The sequence below is a fragment of the Heptranchias perlo genome, chromosome 30 (genome assembly GCF_035084215.1).
Source record: "Heptranchias perlo isolate sHepPer1 chromosome 30, sHepPer1.hap1, whole genome shotgun sequence".
NCBI classification, from domain to species: domain Eukaryota; kingdom Metazoa; phylum Chordata; class Chondrichthyes; order Hexanchiformes; family Hexanchidae; genus Heptranchias; species Heptranchias perlo.
The window spans coordinates 25,779,116-25,794,498 of NC_090354.1; the positions used below are offsets into that span (position 1 = coordinate 25,779,116).

At 41.8% G+C, this 15,383-nt stretch overlaps 1 protein-coding gene across 1 annotated transcript in view; it reads right to left on the reverse strand.

Moving 5' to 3' along the window:
• Positions 1-2,505: 2,505 nt before the first annotated feature.
• map3k14a (mitogen-activated protein kinase kinase kinase 14a) overlaps positions 2,506-15,383 on the reverse strand; it is a 56,269-nt gene continuing 43,391 nt past the window's right edge. The window contains 5 exon segments of the mRNA XM_067969094.1: positions 2,506-8,590; positions 10,100-10,200; positions 11,856-12,006; positions 13,333-13,439; positions 14,320-14,796. Of these exon segments, the coding sequence (XP_067825195.1) occupies positions 8,426-8,590; positions 10,100-10,200; positions 11,856-12,006; positions 13,333-13,439; positions 14,320-14,796 (1,001 nt within the window). The 3' untranslated portion in view covers positions 2,506-8,425.

Below are 15,383 nucleotides of genomic sequence, written 5' to 3' on the forward strand. Positions count from 1 at the left end.
GCACTAAGCAACAAGTCGGGAAGAATGTTTGGGAAGGTGACCAAAGAAGTGGACAGAAGTAGGATTTGAGGAGGCTACTGAAGGTAGGTCGAGAGGTAGCAAGGAGGAGGGGGGTAGTAAGAAAATTCCAGTGCGCTGGGGCATGGTGGCTCACAACCTTCACTCATGGTAGAGGGGGACCAGACATAAGACTTGTAAGAGTGGAAGGTGCTTGCTGGAGCTGGAGAAAAGTGTGGAGAAAGGGTCGAGCGAGGCCATGGAGGGATTTGAAAATGGGGATTTTGCAACACTAGTGTCAGAGTGATAAAGGATTCCGCGGTCTAGTTACCAGCGCTGGCAACTGACAAGTCCCATGCACTTTGGGCGCCTTAATGACAATGAAAATGAGAACCATTTGGAGAGTTGGACAGCGGTTAATGCTGTGCCCAGTAATACGTTAAAAAAATCTGGCTGAATATGTAGCTGTCGAATGATTACAAGACTAGGTGTAGACAGAGATGATTGAGTGCTATATGGATCATGATGCTTCCTGAGCCACTGAGACTATAAACATATCTTGTCAAGGAAGATAATTGGTCAGGGATGAAGAATAAATATGGTTAGATAGGTATGGCGAAGTTTTGATTTATTTGGGGAGCAGAGAGAACTATTCCACAGTGCCAGGTAGAGTTGCGATGTAGCCTTTGGAAGGAATGGGCTTAATGGATCACTTGGTTTCCTCTTGTTCCATTGTTTCCTTGTGCTATTTCTTAGACATTGGAACTGGAAGTTGAAAGATACAGTCTTACAAACATGGGTGATTGCACACCCAGCTACCCATAGTGCTCTTCAGTGGTGACCTACATTAGCTCCCGATCCAGCAACGCCTCAATTTTAAAATTCTCATCCTGGTATTCAAATCCCTCCATGGCCTCACCCCTCCCTATCTCTATAACCTCCTCCAACCCTAGAACCCCGCGGTCTCTGCCCTCCTCCAATTCTGGCCTTTTGCGCAAACCCAATTTTCTTCTCTCCACTATTGGCGGCCGTGCCTTCAGCTGCATAGGCTCTAAGCTCTGGAATTCCTTCCCTAAACCGTCCGCCTCTCTCCCCTCCTTTAAGACACCCCTTAAAACCTACCTCTTTGACCAAGCTTTTGGTGACCTGTCCTAATAGCTCATGTGGCTCGGTGTCACATTTTGTGATTACACTCCCGTGGAGCGCCTTGGGATGTTTTACTACATTAAAGGTGTTCTATAAATGCAAATTTTTGTTGTTGTTGATTCTGCAGTGGTCGCTGTGGCCTAAGCAAAGGCTGCCAACAAAAGATAGTGTTTTTTGTTGATAAAAATTTCCAAAGAACATTGATGTGGAACCAGGAGGAGCTCCCGCGACTCTACAGTTCTCGCAATTGGTCCCTCCCCCGTTGCTGCTCCCTCCTCCCGAGCCTTACCCTAGGGCCGCTAGTGGCAAGGCAAGCGGCCTGATAGTCATCTATTTAAAATGGCCGAGCTACCTGTGGAGACACGACAGGTGCCAGCATTCATCTAAATGATGTAAATGAGGTCCAAGGCCCAATTTGGAGCTGGCCTCAGGCTTTTTGGTTCGGCCTTGTGCTGACGGCGCATTGCTGGTTATGCACATGTAAACGGGCTGTAACCAATTTTTACTCCGGAGCCTTTAGGCTGCATTCTCCTCTCTGGGGTGGAGTTCCGACCGCCCCTCGAAATCCACCCTGATCCTGACATTTCCTCATCACCTGTCCCGCTCTGTCCACAAGCGTGACCCTGACCTGCCGGTCGCTTGTCATTTTAATTCCTCGTCCCACTTCCACACTGATCTCTCTGTCCTCGGCCTCTTACACTGTTCCAATGAAGCTCGAGGAACAGCATCTCATCTTTTGTTTAGGCACTTTACAACCTTCTGGACTCAACACTGATTTCAATAACTTCACACCATAACCACTGCTCCCAATTTTAAATTTTTTTTTTATTATTTATTGGACTGCAGCTGCTGGTAAAGGTTCTGCTGTTGCCATTGACAGCTACTCTAGACTGATCTTTTGTTTCTTAGCCTGTCCCATTACCACCTTCCTTGCCTTGCACCATCATCCCTTTTGTCATTTAATCACTCTTGCCCTCTACCCTATCGCAGATCCTCCCTTTTGTTCTTTCCTCCCCTCCATTCCCCGCCCCCCCACAACCTTTCCCAGGCTCTGTACTTGCTTAAACACTTTAACTCTTTAACATCTTCCAGTTCTGACGACAAGGTCTTCGGCCTGAAACGTTAACTCTGTTTCACTCTCCACAGATGCTACCTCTCTTGCTGAGTATTTCCAGCATTTTCTGTTTTATTTCTAATATCTCTTTATGTGGCTCGGTGTCAAATTTTGCCTTGGGACGTTTTTACTATGTTAAAGGCGCAAAATAAATGTAAGTTGTTGTTGTGATGGCTTAAGCTTATTCACCCCAACCTCTATCATTAACAGATATACGAGAACATGAATGAACCCCAAAACATCAGAAGTACAGCTTCAGAAATGCTTTATTATTTTACTTTGTGTACCATTCAATTACATTGTGCCACAATTGCAAGGAAACATTCCAGAAAAAAAGTGTGAAATTTCACAATGAATTCACTTCAAAGTATAATTTGTTCAGTTAAATGAGATAAGTGTTTCACAGATTTCTGTTGGATAAAAGTAGACTGCATAGCTATTTTGGCCACAATCATCAAAACAAAGGTTACATTCACCAGTCGGCAGCACAATCATTTTAAAACACATTCAATAAATCATAAGAAAGGGCACAGGACTTGAAATGTAACACCAGCACCAGAATGAGCCAGCCAGATTAAATTAACAGTCTAGAAAGTCATAGTAGCGTTGTCACTAGCATTTTAGTAATGGCTAATGGTGGGAGTGGGAGACTTTCAAGCTATATATCTACTTTAAACATGAAAAAGAACCACCAGTACTTCCAAATATATGTTTGGAAGTGGGTCTTTTGAGCTGTATTCCAGCGAGAGAATGTACTGGTGATTATAGCTCTGTCACCAGCAGTGGGAGCAGTATCAGGTGATGAACATCGCACATTAAAATATCTTAGTTAAATACAATCTTTTTTAGCATATTGATATTAAGATGCTGAAAATGACTAGTAACAACACTGCATAGGATCCCAGACTCTCTAAGTTGTACATTTCTTGTTGGTGAAGGCAGTAAAGTTTATTATGAATAGTCAAAAAGTTTGAATTCTCCTTATCCTTATGTCAATCGTACTTTTTCCATTCCTATCAAGACACAACAGACAACTTCAGTTTGAACCTAATTACTACTCAGACCGACTCAGCTATCCTCTGCCACATACCGAGCTATCTTCCACTAATCCAACTATTAATGTCCTCACATCTCTGATGATGCAGTACATTAACCTTCTAATATTCAATTTATTGAGACTTTTATTTTAGGTCTGAGTTATTTTGAATTCAAGTTTTCAACAATTGTTCTGAAGTGCACTTTCCACCATCTCTTTCTCACCCGTTGAATTTGATGTCAAAGCCTTGGACCAAAGTGCTTTGTGGTTACTGATGATGTGATACAATGACAAGTGCCAGTTAAACACTGACAGTAATTGAACAGTGCTTGGACCCACCCCCTAGCAAACACAAAATAAAGAGATTTAGACCCTGAACAAAATGAATCCAGTGAGAATTATAAAATCCAAACCAGGCTTGATGCTACTTGTTACAATGAATTAATTAACAAACAATCCACTTACTTCAATTGAGAAAATACCTCAGATTTAATAACCACCTGCAATCATTCCAAGCACCGTGCTTGCCCCTGACATGGTTTTGGGATTCACCCAGAATTCAATAATAAGCCTTACAGAATCTTTCAGTAATGGCTACTTTGTCAAATCAGCAATAATATTGTTTTAAAACCATACATGGAGAATGCATTAAATTGCTTTAGTGCGTCAATATGTGACTAAAACATAAAAGCACTGAATAAATCCCTGGATATATAGCTACCATTCAATTATAAACTCAACTGTGTGAGTGAGCACGCAAGAACACTTAGAAAAAACTCACCACAATACATCACAAAAGACCTTTGAACCTTACACTATTGCTCCTAACAACAGTCCACCAGGGATGTCACAACAGTATTTTATGACCCATCTAATTAATTTAAAAAAGATCATTCCATCCTCAATTATACCTCCTCTTTTCCAAATACTGACTAAATAAGCTTATAACGCTCTTAACTCTTATCCTGTTGGTCTACTGTGCTGTTAATTTATGGGGGCTATCTTGATAAATGGAATTATCTTTTATTAGAAAGGGGATCATTTGTTGGTAAATGATCATCTGATCATTTACCAACAAATGCAAGCAAGAAAAATCAGAGTATGATAAAAAGGATTTTCTCCAAAGCTTACTTTTAAAAGGCAGGTTGATTATTCAGAAAACATATCTTCCTTAATGGATATTAGGTATCATGAATTCTACAATGTATTAGAAATTAACAATATAACTATATGTTATGTTTTTACATAAATGATTCCCCCTCTTTAAACTGCGGATTGTACTGCTGGTGTGTGAAGTTTAACACGGTCTGGATAGATTAAAATCAGCTAATCTTTTCTAGTTTAGGACTGTGTAATTTAATATTATCCCAGGAGAGCAGAAATGCATTATATAATGCTGGTGGCTGTTTTGATGTTGTGGTACATAATTCCTATCAGAACAAATTGCAAGCCCCATTCTGCAGCAGGCAACGGCCTCAAAGCCTGCACTGTCTAGTGAGCCCTATCCCAAGGATTATATCTGGACGGATTATACCCTCTTATACTTTGTTATGAGAGCAATAGATACATCATTAAGATTCTAGCAGCTTTTTTTGCTCAAGTGTTATTCTTTATGAGTCTGGATGATCAAAATAAAAATGCTTTTTGGTGTTCTTGGACGAATCAGATGTTGGGCGATATGGAAAAATTCAAATCGAACCCAAGGCAAGAGAAACAGTGAGACGAGTCTCTGCAACCGGTATACCCATCTTATTAAGATCCTACAAACCGGGTAATCAAACTGGCATCTAAAGAAGCCCCTGGGCTGTTTCATTACGTTTAGGAGTAGTGAAGGGGTACCAGCTGTGTGCCACCTCCTCAGAAGCCGGAAAGTGGCAGCAGCGTGTCACCGTCTGCAGCCTCGACAAGAGAAGGTTTGCAGTTACTGACTCGTGACGTGATGGGTGCTCGAAACTGTCCTCAGAGTCAGCATTAGCAGACACCGTCAGCGCAGATACATTCTTGCCCAGATTGTTACAATTTAGTGCAAGATTCCTTAAGTTTCTTCAGTACAGCAAAGGTACTGCATCAGAATAAAAACTATATTAAATATTATAACATTAGAGTGGTATTTTCCATTCAAGAAATACAACTTCAAAAAAATATATATATATTTTAAAATATTATATGAACAAACATCCCATATACCTGATTGGCAGCTTAAATTCAACTGAGGGAAAGAGCATTGTTTTTCACAGCTAATGAAATGCATGTCAGGTTGCACTGATGACCAGCATCTACCCTCCCTTTAAATGTGAGCCAATACAGTTTGGTTTGAGCCCTATACACCATTGGCCAGAGTTCCACTATCACTGATTCAAATGGCCTGAAGCTGTTCTGTCAGACAGCTCCACAAACTAAACGCTCAAGCTTTAAATAGTAAGTAGCAGCATTTCAATTTCAATACATCCCAGAGACTTATAGTAGACCTGTGAGGTAACCTCAACCTTTATATACTACCCTGCCTCAGACTTAGCAGACTATACCACAAAAAGAATATTCAGGAGCCTGCAGAATGAAGATGGCTTCCAGACTGATAAAACTGAAAATTTTCTTTCAAGTCCTGGTGCCCGACCCTGGTGCAGTTTAACAATTCTACTTTATAAAATGAAGCAAATGAAAGAAAAGTTACGCACAAACCCCGGGATTGATATAAACCCCAGGAAACAGTCTCCACACGGATCAATGTGAATCCATAGCAAAGTTTCATATGGCTACACATAGGAATCTTTCTCTATGTTAACATGCAGAAGTATATCACAACATTTATTTCTTATTAAATATATCTATATGGATCTGAGTAAAATGGATTTAGGCAAACCGCTTCAGAACTGGGCAGTAACAAAAATCACTTCAGAACTGAGCAGTAACCGAGGGCAGGTTGGAGAATAGGGAGATCATATTCATTATATTGGACATTTATGGGGAAGGATCCCCCAATCTACCAGTGTTTCACCTCAGTAGTAATCCTCTGTGATCCACTATAGTTAGAACTTAGTCAACATTATACAGGTTTTAGGAATCTTGAATCCATTTGTTCTTTCACAGAACACAAATAACAAAATAGGGTTGCTTTTTAGTTTGTTATCCTAAAAGGTCAGGCCTTTTAGTTTCTCCTTCCCTCCTCCCATTCCATTGCAGTTTCTCATTTCCTAAACTTCTGCCTCTTGGAAGGGCAGGTGATCTGGATGCAGATCCATATGGCATCATCACCACCTTGCACCACAGCTGACACAAAGTAAGGTTCTCATGGGGAAAGAGTGTATCACCATGACCCCACACGAGGTGGAATATCTCACCCCTTGCCACTTTCACTACCTTCAACGGGGTGGCAGACTCCGCATGGCGGCCAATAGTTTTGCTCTTCAGCCTCCACGGCCTGCACTATCTGATACATCCCCACAGAACACTGTGTCATGAGCAGCTTAAGAAATCTCAACTGGGGGGGGGGGGGATAAAAAGGTCAACCAGCAACTGGACCTTTACCTGTCAAAGGCCACGTGGCTGATGGTGGTACCAGTGGCAACTAAAAGAACAGCTTGAAGTGGCCAAAGAGCCAATATACTCGGCTTATCTCAAATGTCCAGTGTAATATCTCCTTCTATCTGCTTATATTTTGAATCAATAGAAGATGATTCCGCTTCTGTGTGACCCCAAAAGGACACTCTAAAGGAGAGAAGCATTTTTCAAATGTTACATTCAAAGCCCACAATACTTAAACATAATTGGAAGTTATTGTAAAATACACCATTGAAGTAGCTACAAAAAAAAGCATTGGCTCAAATCTCCTTTGAAATCCCATTTGTGCAAACTGATTAGAGGTGATACCTGCTCTGGAGGAACTTGTGTCTGGGTGCATGGGCACAACGGTTAAGTAACTGAAGAGTGAAACCCAAACCAAGCGTGGTTGATGCCAATCAGCACACAGGCACAATGGCAGAGTCTGGTTTCTGAAGGTCAATTCTACAGTTGTTTGTTAAAGGATTTCACCTTGGTAACCGGCCCTGACATCGTACAGTACCACCCCCACACTTAGTTGCTTAATGCTTGAGTGCTCGTCATGCTCAGTTACAGGCTCACTTACTTTAATGTAAATACACCGGGGTTGACTTTCCGCAGGGATTCTCCAGAAACTGCAGAAGATGATCCGCAGAAACCCTGGAGAAATGGCGTAAATGTTCATGAAGTTTCTTCAGGTTTATTGCGGATCATCCGCTGATGTTACATCAGATGAACATAGGATCATAGAATCGTACAGTGCAGTAAGAGGCCATCATGCCTGTGCCAGCTCTTTGAAAGAGCTATCCAATTAGTCCCATTCCCCTGCTCTTTCCCCATAGCCCTGCAATTTTTTCCCCTTCAAGTATTTATCCAATTCCCTTTTGAAAGTTATTACTAAATCTGCTTCCACCACCCTTTCAGGCAGCGTATTCCAGATCATAATAACTCGCTGGGTAAAAAAAAAATCCTCATCTCCCCTCTGGTTCTTTTGCCAATTACCATAAATCTGTATCCTCTGGTTACCAACTCTGGTTCCTGCCAGGGGAAACAGTTTCTCCTAATGTACTCTATCAAATTCCCTCATAACAGAAGAACGCCCATGGAAATTCAACCCAAAAGTGCTTAATTGAATATGTTTATTTGCCTGACAATAGCATGCTCCTAGTTATTTTATTTTCCATAATAATGTGGGAGAGATCCCATCCATTTCAATGAAGTTACTTAGCTGTTTAAAATTCGCCATAATGCGGTTATAAGCAAGGAGGTTAGTAGGTGGCCTGAGTCTCTTAGAAGTATGACCACTACAGTTTGCTGATAATCAGAAGTTCTTTCCTTGTAAAATATTCTAATTATCCAATAATTCAAATTAGGTAATGTGAAGGACACAACAAATTGGGAATTTAGCACTTAAAAATAACCAGATAATTCAAATTAAACAACTTCAAACTAAGAGAAGTAAACCCTACTAGTGGTTTGGACCACTAATGTGGTTTTGGTATTCAAATGGGTTGAGGGAGTCTGAGCCTCTGAGTGATTGAAATGAGAAATCTGACTTATAATCCTAGAATACTGAAGATATGTATAGAAAAGCTTTAAGATTTGAGATGAAGGTTTCCATCCTTAATCCTCCAGGTCCAAGAATTGCTGTAGTTGGAAGCAGGAGTGCATCGCAGGTCAATTCCAGATTCCGGGATTTCAAAGTCAGGAGAAATAGGATGTCCATTTTGCTTCACCAGAGAAAAACTAGGAGCCTGGATCTGTCAATGAGGAACAGGTCAGAGATTAGTGCTTTCAATCTACGGTCCACAGACTCTCATAAAATAAACTTCCTTCTACAGGTATGGGGTATATTTTGCTGTGTATATATTTAAATTCTTTTATTAAACTGTCATTATAATCCAACAAAAGTTTAGTTAGGTATTTTCCCTTTATCCTTACAAATAGAGGAAAATGTGTTCCATGTTTAAGACCTCTTCGTCAATAACGTAAAATGAAGTTAAAAAGTTAAGAGATTGTATTGGAACTAAATAAATATTTGAACATTTTTTGCCTATCATCTCCTTTCAGTTACCCCTCAGGATGGTGAGTTAATGAACACCTTGGTGCACACCATCAATGCTACTTGTTTGTTAACATGCTAGGAAGTTTGAGGAGCGGCCCCTTCCTCCTGCTGGTTTTGCCATCCTTCCTGCCCCTTGCCCAAACCCAGCAAAGACAGCTCAAACCTCACAGTCTAATCACTATTCACTGACCCTTGTTTGAAAACGTGCTGGAGAAGGCAGGATCATTCTCGGCTGTGATTCTTCTCCCTGTCCCCACATCCCCTTCCTGGCTCGAATGCCCTCCTTACACTCACTTTTTTAACTTCCCATCTGAAGAACTACAACTTGAATGAGATACCAGCGGGCAGATAACTGAGGCAGCACCTCCAGGAGAAGAGACGAAAGAAAGGAAACCAACCCTCCAGGGACGGCAAAGGGTGTTGGACAGTTAATATTGGAAGTCAACCATGGATCTTGACTCCAGTGCTGTTACTCTAGCTACAAGACTTTCTTAACCATTTTGAGGACTAAAATACAATTCTCCCAATAAGAATATATCTATATACAGTCCCCACCATTTGTACCATCCACGCTTATTACGGGCAGCTGCCTATATCGGGTAAATAGCGCTAACCATTTGCCAGTACCGTAGGAATCAATTACAAAGGCAGCGCTTATAACATATTAAGCACACCATCTATTTCGGGCCGTTCAATAGGTTCTTCAATAAAACTGCACCTTGTTAATCTCCTGTATTTACCGATTTATACATGTGAAGCGCCAATGGAATGCATACCCTCCCCTCCAACCACTGCATTTGTGAAATCAGTCCATTGTCTTGGTAATTGGACTCCAGCTGAGAACGAAAGGATTTCCAACTTGGCTTCCCTTCATCCAAGGCATCAAAATAGAGCCATGAAGGGGAAGAGAGAAACACATAACTCGAAACGGGCTGTGAATTCACCAGCTGCCGTTTAATCCTTAGCACCTGAATATTGTTTGATTTCAGCCTTGAAAAGAATTCCATGGCTGTTGCTGTCGAGAATGTGAGCTAGCTTCAGTTGTTATAGAGACGAGGCTTAATGCTGGAGATTGGTGTACAGTACAACCTATTATGGATTAACCGTCCACCGCCTATAGTGGTCAAACCTTGTTAACACCAATACACCCGCTATAAGCAGTGGGGACTGTATTAGCTCTCCTTCAAAAAAGCTATTCACTTACCAGATTACTGATTCCTGTGGCTACTTGGCCAACTGTAGCCCTTCGCATATCATGTACAATCAGACACTCTCCACTGAATGTGTGAATTCTGGCCTCAACCCCTAAAATAGAAATCGCTGCATTTAGTCACAAGGAACACTGGGACTCGGTTTGAGCTGTCTCGACAAGTTGTAATCAAACCTCCAAAAAAACCATTGCATTGCCATATCTATACCCTTCCTCAGTTAGCAGGTTAGATTTGAATACTTTTGCACTAGTGCACCCCTGTATCTTATAGCCTGTGCTTACGACAGGTGCAGAGCAAGGGCAGTCGTGGAAGGGAGGAGGGGTTTCCGGCCCTCCCACTTTAGTTATTTTTGGAGCAATGGAAAGGGGCACCCATTCTGGGGAGCCCTCTAAGAAGCCATCAATAGGCTGTGTGCCAGGGACCCCTCGGATCTGCAGAGGCCACGGTCTTAGGCAAGAGAAGCCTCCCAATGGTTATCTGGCTGCTGTTTTCTAACAGAGGCCGGAAGGCCCAGAGACCAGGGGCCAGTCCCACAGTTGTGCCTACTTTCCTGCCCCATTTCCCTGTGCAAAGCCCTGCAGGCCTGCACTGGCGATGTGACCTGGCCCTGTAAATGAGCATTGTTAGTACAATTCATGTAATCCCCTTCTGCCAGTGCAATTAATACATCACAAAAGAACTCAAGGAGAATTATGGCTAATAAATGATGAGTTTTTAATTTTTTTTAAGCAGCAAGTATCATGCATTGTTTTAATCTTAACATCTTGAGGTCATTTTAAGAGGCATCTCACATATCACACAGTCTGCAGTGTGTTTTAAGATAGCAACATATCCCAGAATTATCCCAAATGTTTATCACCTGTTGAGTGAAGAAATATTTCTGATTTAAATTTACTTTTTGCTAAACCTGATGACATAACTCACTCGATTTATTAACAAGATCTCAAGCCCAGAATGTGTTACTGCCTTTAGACATCATGCAGAGCATGTGACTGTACGTAATAGAGAGAGATTTAGTGATTTCTTACTGTTTTCATTTCCTTGCAAGCAGTGAGGTTTCCAGAATCAAATCATGTAAGTAATGATATCAGTTTATTTTCCTGACAGAAATCAGGGAATATTCAATCCTTCAGTATATTAATGTCCAATATAATGTCCAATATATGTCCATAAGGATTTTGAACACTCAACTCCACCATCCTATCTGGCAGATTAATCCAAATATTTATCACCCTTTGAATAAAGAGATTTTTCTAAGATCTGTTTTAAATTTACTTATCACCCATTTGAACATCTGCCTTTTTATCCTACTGGTCTGACTTACAGTGAAGTGATATCCGAGGTTTATGTGTCTATGTCATTCAATGCTTTATGAGGGTGAAGTTGGTCTTGGGCAATAGTGAATCAAGAGCCCTTTCTACACTTTGCCTGATTATTTTTTACATTGACTGCAATGGAAAAAATAATCAGGTGGGGTGTAAAATGGATTGCTGATTCGCTATTGCCCGTTTTGCACTACTGCCCAAGACCAATTTCACCCCTTATGTATCTTGATGAGGTCCCGCCTTAACTTTACTTCCCTCAGGGTTCAGATAATATTGATTACCCACTCTCACGATTTACAATGTCATCTGAACACTCATTCATGTTACGCCTTGGTGATACTGTGGTAGGTCTCCACTGGTTGTCTATAAAGTTTTCAATGGGAGTTCTTATTAGGCCTAGTTATCTCAAAGTGATTTTTTTTACCATTGAAGAGGCTTGGCATGTCCTGCTGGTGATCCAGCCGCTGGCTGAGGCTGAAGCTGGCGCTGTGTCCATCAGTCTGGCTGTTCCATGACATTGAGTGAATTCCAGAACTGTAGTTACCACTCAGACTGGGAATTCCTTTGTGGGAATCCTGGAAAAAGACAGTACATTCCAGGTTAAAGGTCAGGCTCGGCACTTGAATTTCTTAGTTCGAAACACCAAAACAGCGTTAGGAGTTAATACAACCTCTTTGTTGTAGTCTACCTAGTACTTCTATAACCTTTTTATAGTTATAAAAAAAGACATTTTTACATTCTTTAGCATCAACCCATCAAAGGTTTTGCTTCTGCGCCTAAATAACCAACAGTAGAACGGGATTGGTAACTGTAATACTGAAGATTTGCTTACTATTGAAGTGCTAGGTACAGTCATGTGTATTGGTGGGCCTTTGTAGGGAGCACTTTCCAATTGTACATTCTTATGCATGATAGATTATCACATTTATCCATCTGTAATTATTAAAAATCTTATGCCTGCTCGCCCTTTCTTACTTTTTGTTGTCACACTTTTGTGCCAACTTCTTCCATTATAAAATCCTATGTCCATATTTATGATGGAAATTGCCTATGTAAACTTGCTGTGTTGTAATTACACCCTCCCGCCAGTACTGGCGCTGTAGTGTCTCAGTTTGGTGTCTCCGAGCTCCTCAGCCTGTACTGCAGACATTTCCTGTGCTCCATAGGAACATAAGAACAGGAGTAGGCCATTCAGCCCTTCGAGCCTGTTCCACCGTTCAATTAGATCATGGCTGATCTGTATCTTAACTCCACCTACCTGCCTTGGTTCCATAACCTAACGAAAGTCTATCAATCTCAGTTTTGAAATTTTCAATTGGCCCCCAGCCTCAACAACTTTTTGGGGGCGAGAGCTCCAGATTTCCACGACCCTTTGTGTAAAGAAGTGCTTCCTGATCCTCCAACCAACTCTACTTCTCTGCTTCCAAAATTGCTGTTCATTTTACTATAAATACCATAAAATCAAAATATTAAATAAAAAGGACAGAATGTCTGACTTTAAAATGGAGACTAAATTATCTCTGCATGTCCTGGTCTAATTATACCCTGCCCACTTACCCCATTTTACCTGAAGACAACACTTGGGGAGGGGGAAAGAGGGGTAATTTTAAACAAATTCGCCTGGCAGGAAAGTGAAGGGCTCGGCTCGGTTGCCCATTAACACTCTGGCCAGTTCTACTTTCCATTGGGCGGCCAATCTGATCCCATCAATTTCCCGCCGGTTGGATTAGGTTAAAAATACTCCCTTGGTCTCGACTGCCCCTGTGCAACGTCGCATGAGATCAACTAGTTGTTTTGGTTTACATATTGTTGTCACTACTCTGGCTTCTTGCCCTTGACAAAAAACATAAGTGAGTGATGCTGTTATAGGCCTGTGTGGAGTAGCAATGCGCTGGTCATACCTTGTCACAGTGATCCATTGTACTATATGCGTCGCTGCTTAGCACGTCCAACATGTGGTCCTCCAGCTTTTCTGGGAACACTTGGGATAGGTTGTAAAGTAGAAATTCTGAAACATGAATTTAAAAGATTCAGATTAGAAAAAAAAGGTTCAAGACGTCAAATCAGTGTTTCAACTTCGAGCCGCAGTCATTCAGGCTGAACAGAACACAGCATCTGTTAGCAAGCTGTCAGTGACATCATCATGGTAGAGATCTGGTTAATAATTACTTCCTAAGTAAGAAATATTGATGGAAAACAGTGTACTCGCGATTAAGTAACAGGTATCTCAATTCTACCATCTCCTATATTCCTTCCCCTCTTTCAAAAAGAAAAAAAAAGAAAGGTTTGCATAGCATCTTTCACAACCTCAGGACATCCCAAAGCGCTTTACACCCAATGAAGTACTTTTGAAGTGTAGTCGCTGTTGTTTTCAGACCTCTTTCCTCCAAGCTGTCAGACGACCTACCCCCCTCAGGCCTCTGCCTGTGCCACTCTGTAACTTCAGTGCGCTGCAGGTACTCCAATTCGCTCTCTTTTTCTCTCTCAATCATTTCTAGGCTTTGTTCAGCATCTCCTCTGATTACGGAGGTGGGGAACTCACCTTGAGGGGAATCGTGGCTGGAGACCACGTCCCCCACACCACAGGGCGGTGATACACCAACAGGCTGCACCACTGAAATACCCATGACCAGCTCACCAAAGTGAGCATTCTTGTTGTGGGTATTGTCCGGTAGAAATGACCTTTCTTGTAATGAAATTTGGCAGAAGTATTCCAAAGAAAGGGGTTCAGTCTGACAGTACACTTAAAATGACAGATCCTGTACCATACAGCACAAAAAGTCAATGAATTTTATCATTTTAGTCAATCCAAAAATATTTAAACACTTGTGATCTTGAGAAAAGAAACTTCTTCATTATTTCAGAAGGCAGAACGCAGTATGTGTTACCTTTCTGCAGTTCCCCGTGTTCCTCTAGGAGTCTCTTCTCAGCCTCACTGTTCTGGAGTGAAGACAATGACATCAGCGGTGAAGGACTGGACGGATCCTGCTCGTCACTGAAAGGTTCAGCCACTTTTTCAGGGAACTGAATCTCCTCATCTCGCAGATACAGCTGGGTAAAGTTACAAGCCAGTCTGAAGGAGTTTTTTGATCGTGGCCTTCTTCGGTAGACTTGCAACGAACTTTCCTCAGACGGAGATTCCACTGAGCCCAACCCACCCGTGTCGAGTGGATCTCTCTTCAGGTTTGACTCCATGGCAGCTGGTGCTGCCTCTGATCCAGGAGGAGGCCGGCCTTTTGTGGCACAGGGTCCAGCGCTCTGATCCACAGACAGAGGGGTCACTGGACCATTACTGTCGTCATCCTCTGGCTTATCAGCACAACTTACTTTCTGAACATGATTCCTCTGAGGATCACCTATAACTCCTGCAATGCAAACCAAAGGTAAATTAAATATCAAAGTTGGCAAAACAAAGATTACACACTCACAGTACCAGTGCCACTTCCTTAATTGGGACATGACAACTCCCATCCATTTTAGATTAACTCTGTTTGTCACATCATTTTCTGGACATCACAGTGAGGAGGACCTATGCCCATGTTACCCTTTGACCGGGAGGTGCGTGAAAGTGGCATTGGCTGAATCGCCCTTCATTTTCCCTCTCTTGCTAGGGAGAAGTGTTTCACCCTCACTGAGTATCTATCCTCGATGGCCTGGGTTAAATTAAGGGTTCAAAAGCTTAAATTCCAGACGTACAACATCATGACACTGTGTTTATTTAACATCCATGAATCCAAGGCCATGAACTGGCCTTTAAACCACACATTTTAATTTAACAATATGACAAGAAGCTTTGAATGAAAGTATTGAGCAGACGAGTTCACAGAAAGTCCCTGATTTAAAAACTCACATCTAACTGCAAGTACACTCGCAGTGGCCTGCATGTTTGTATTGCAAAAAAAAACTCCTTTGAGTTATCAGGCTGACGGGCTTCATCTAGACCAGGACGGTC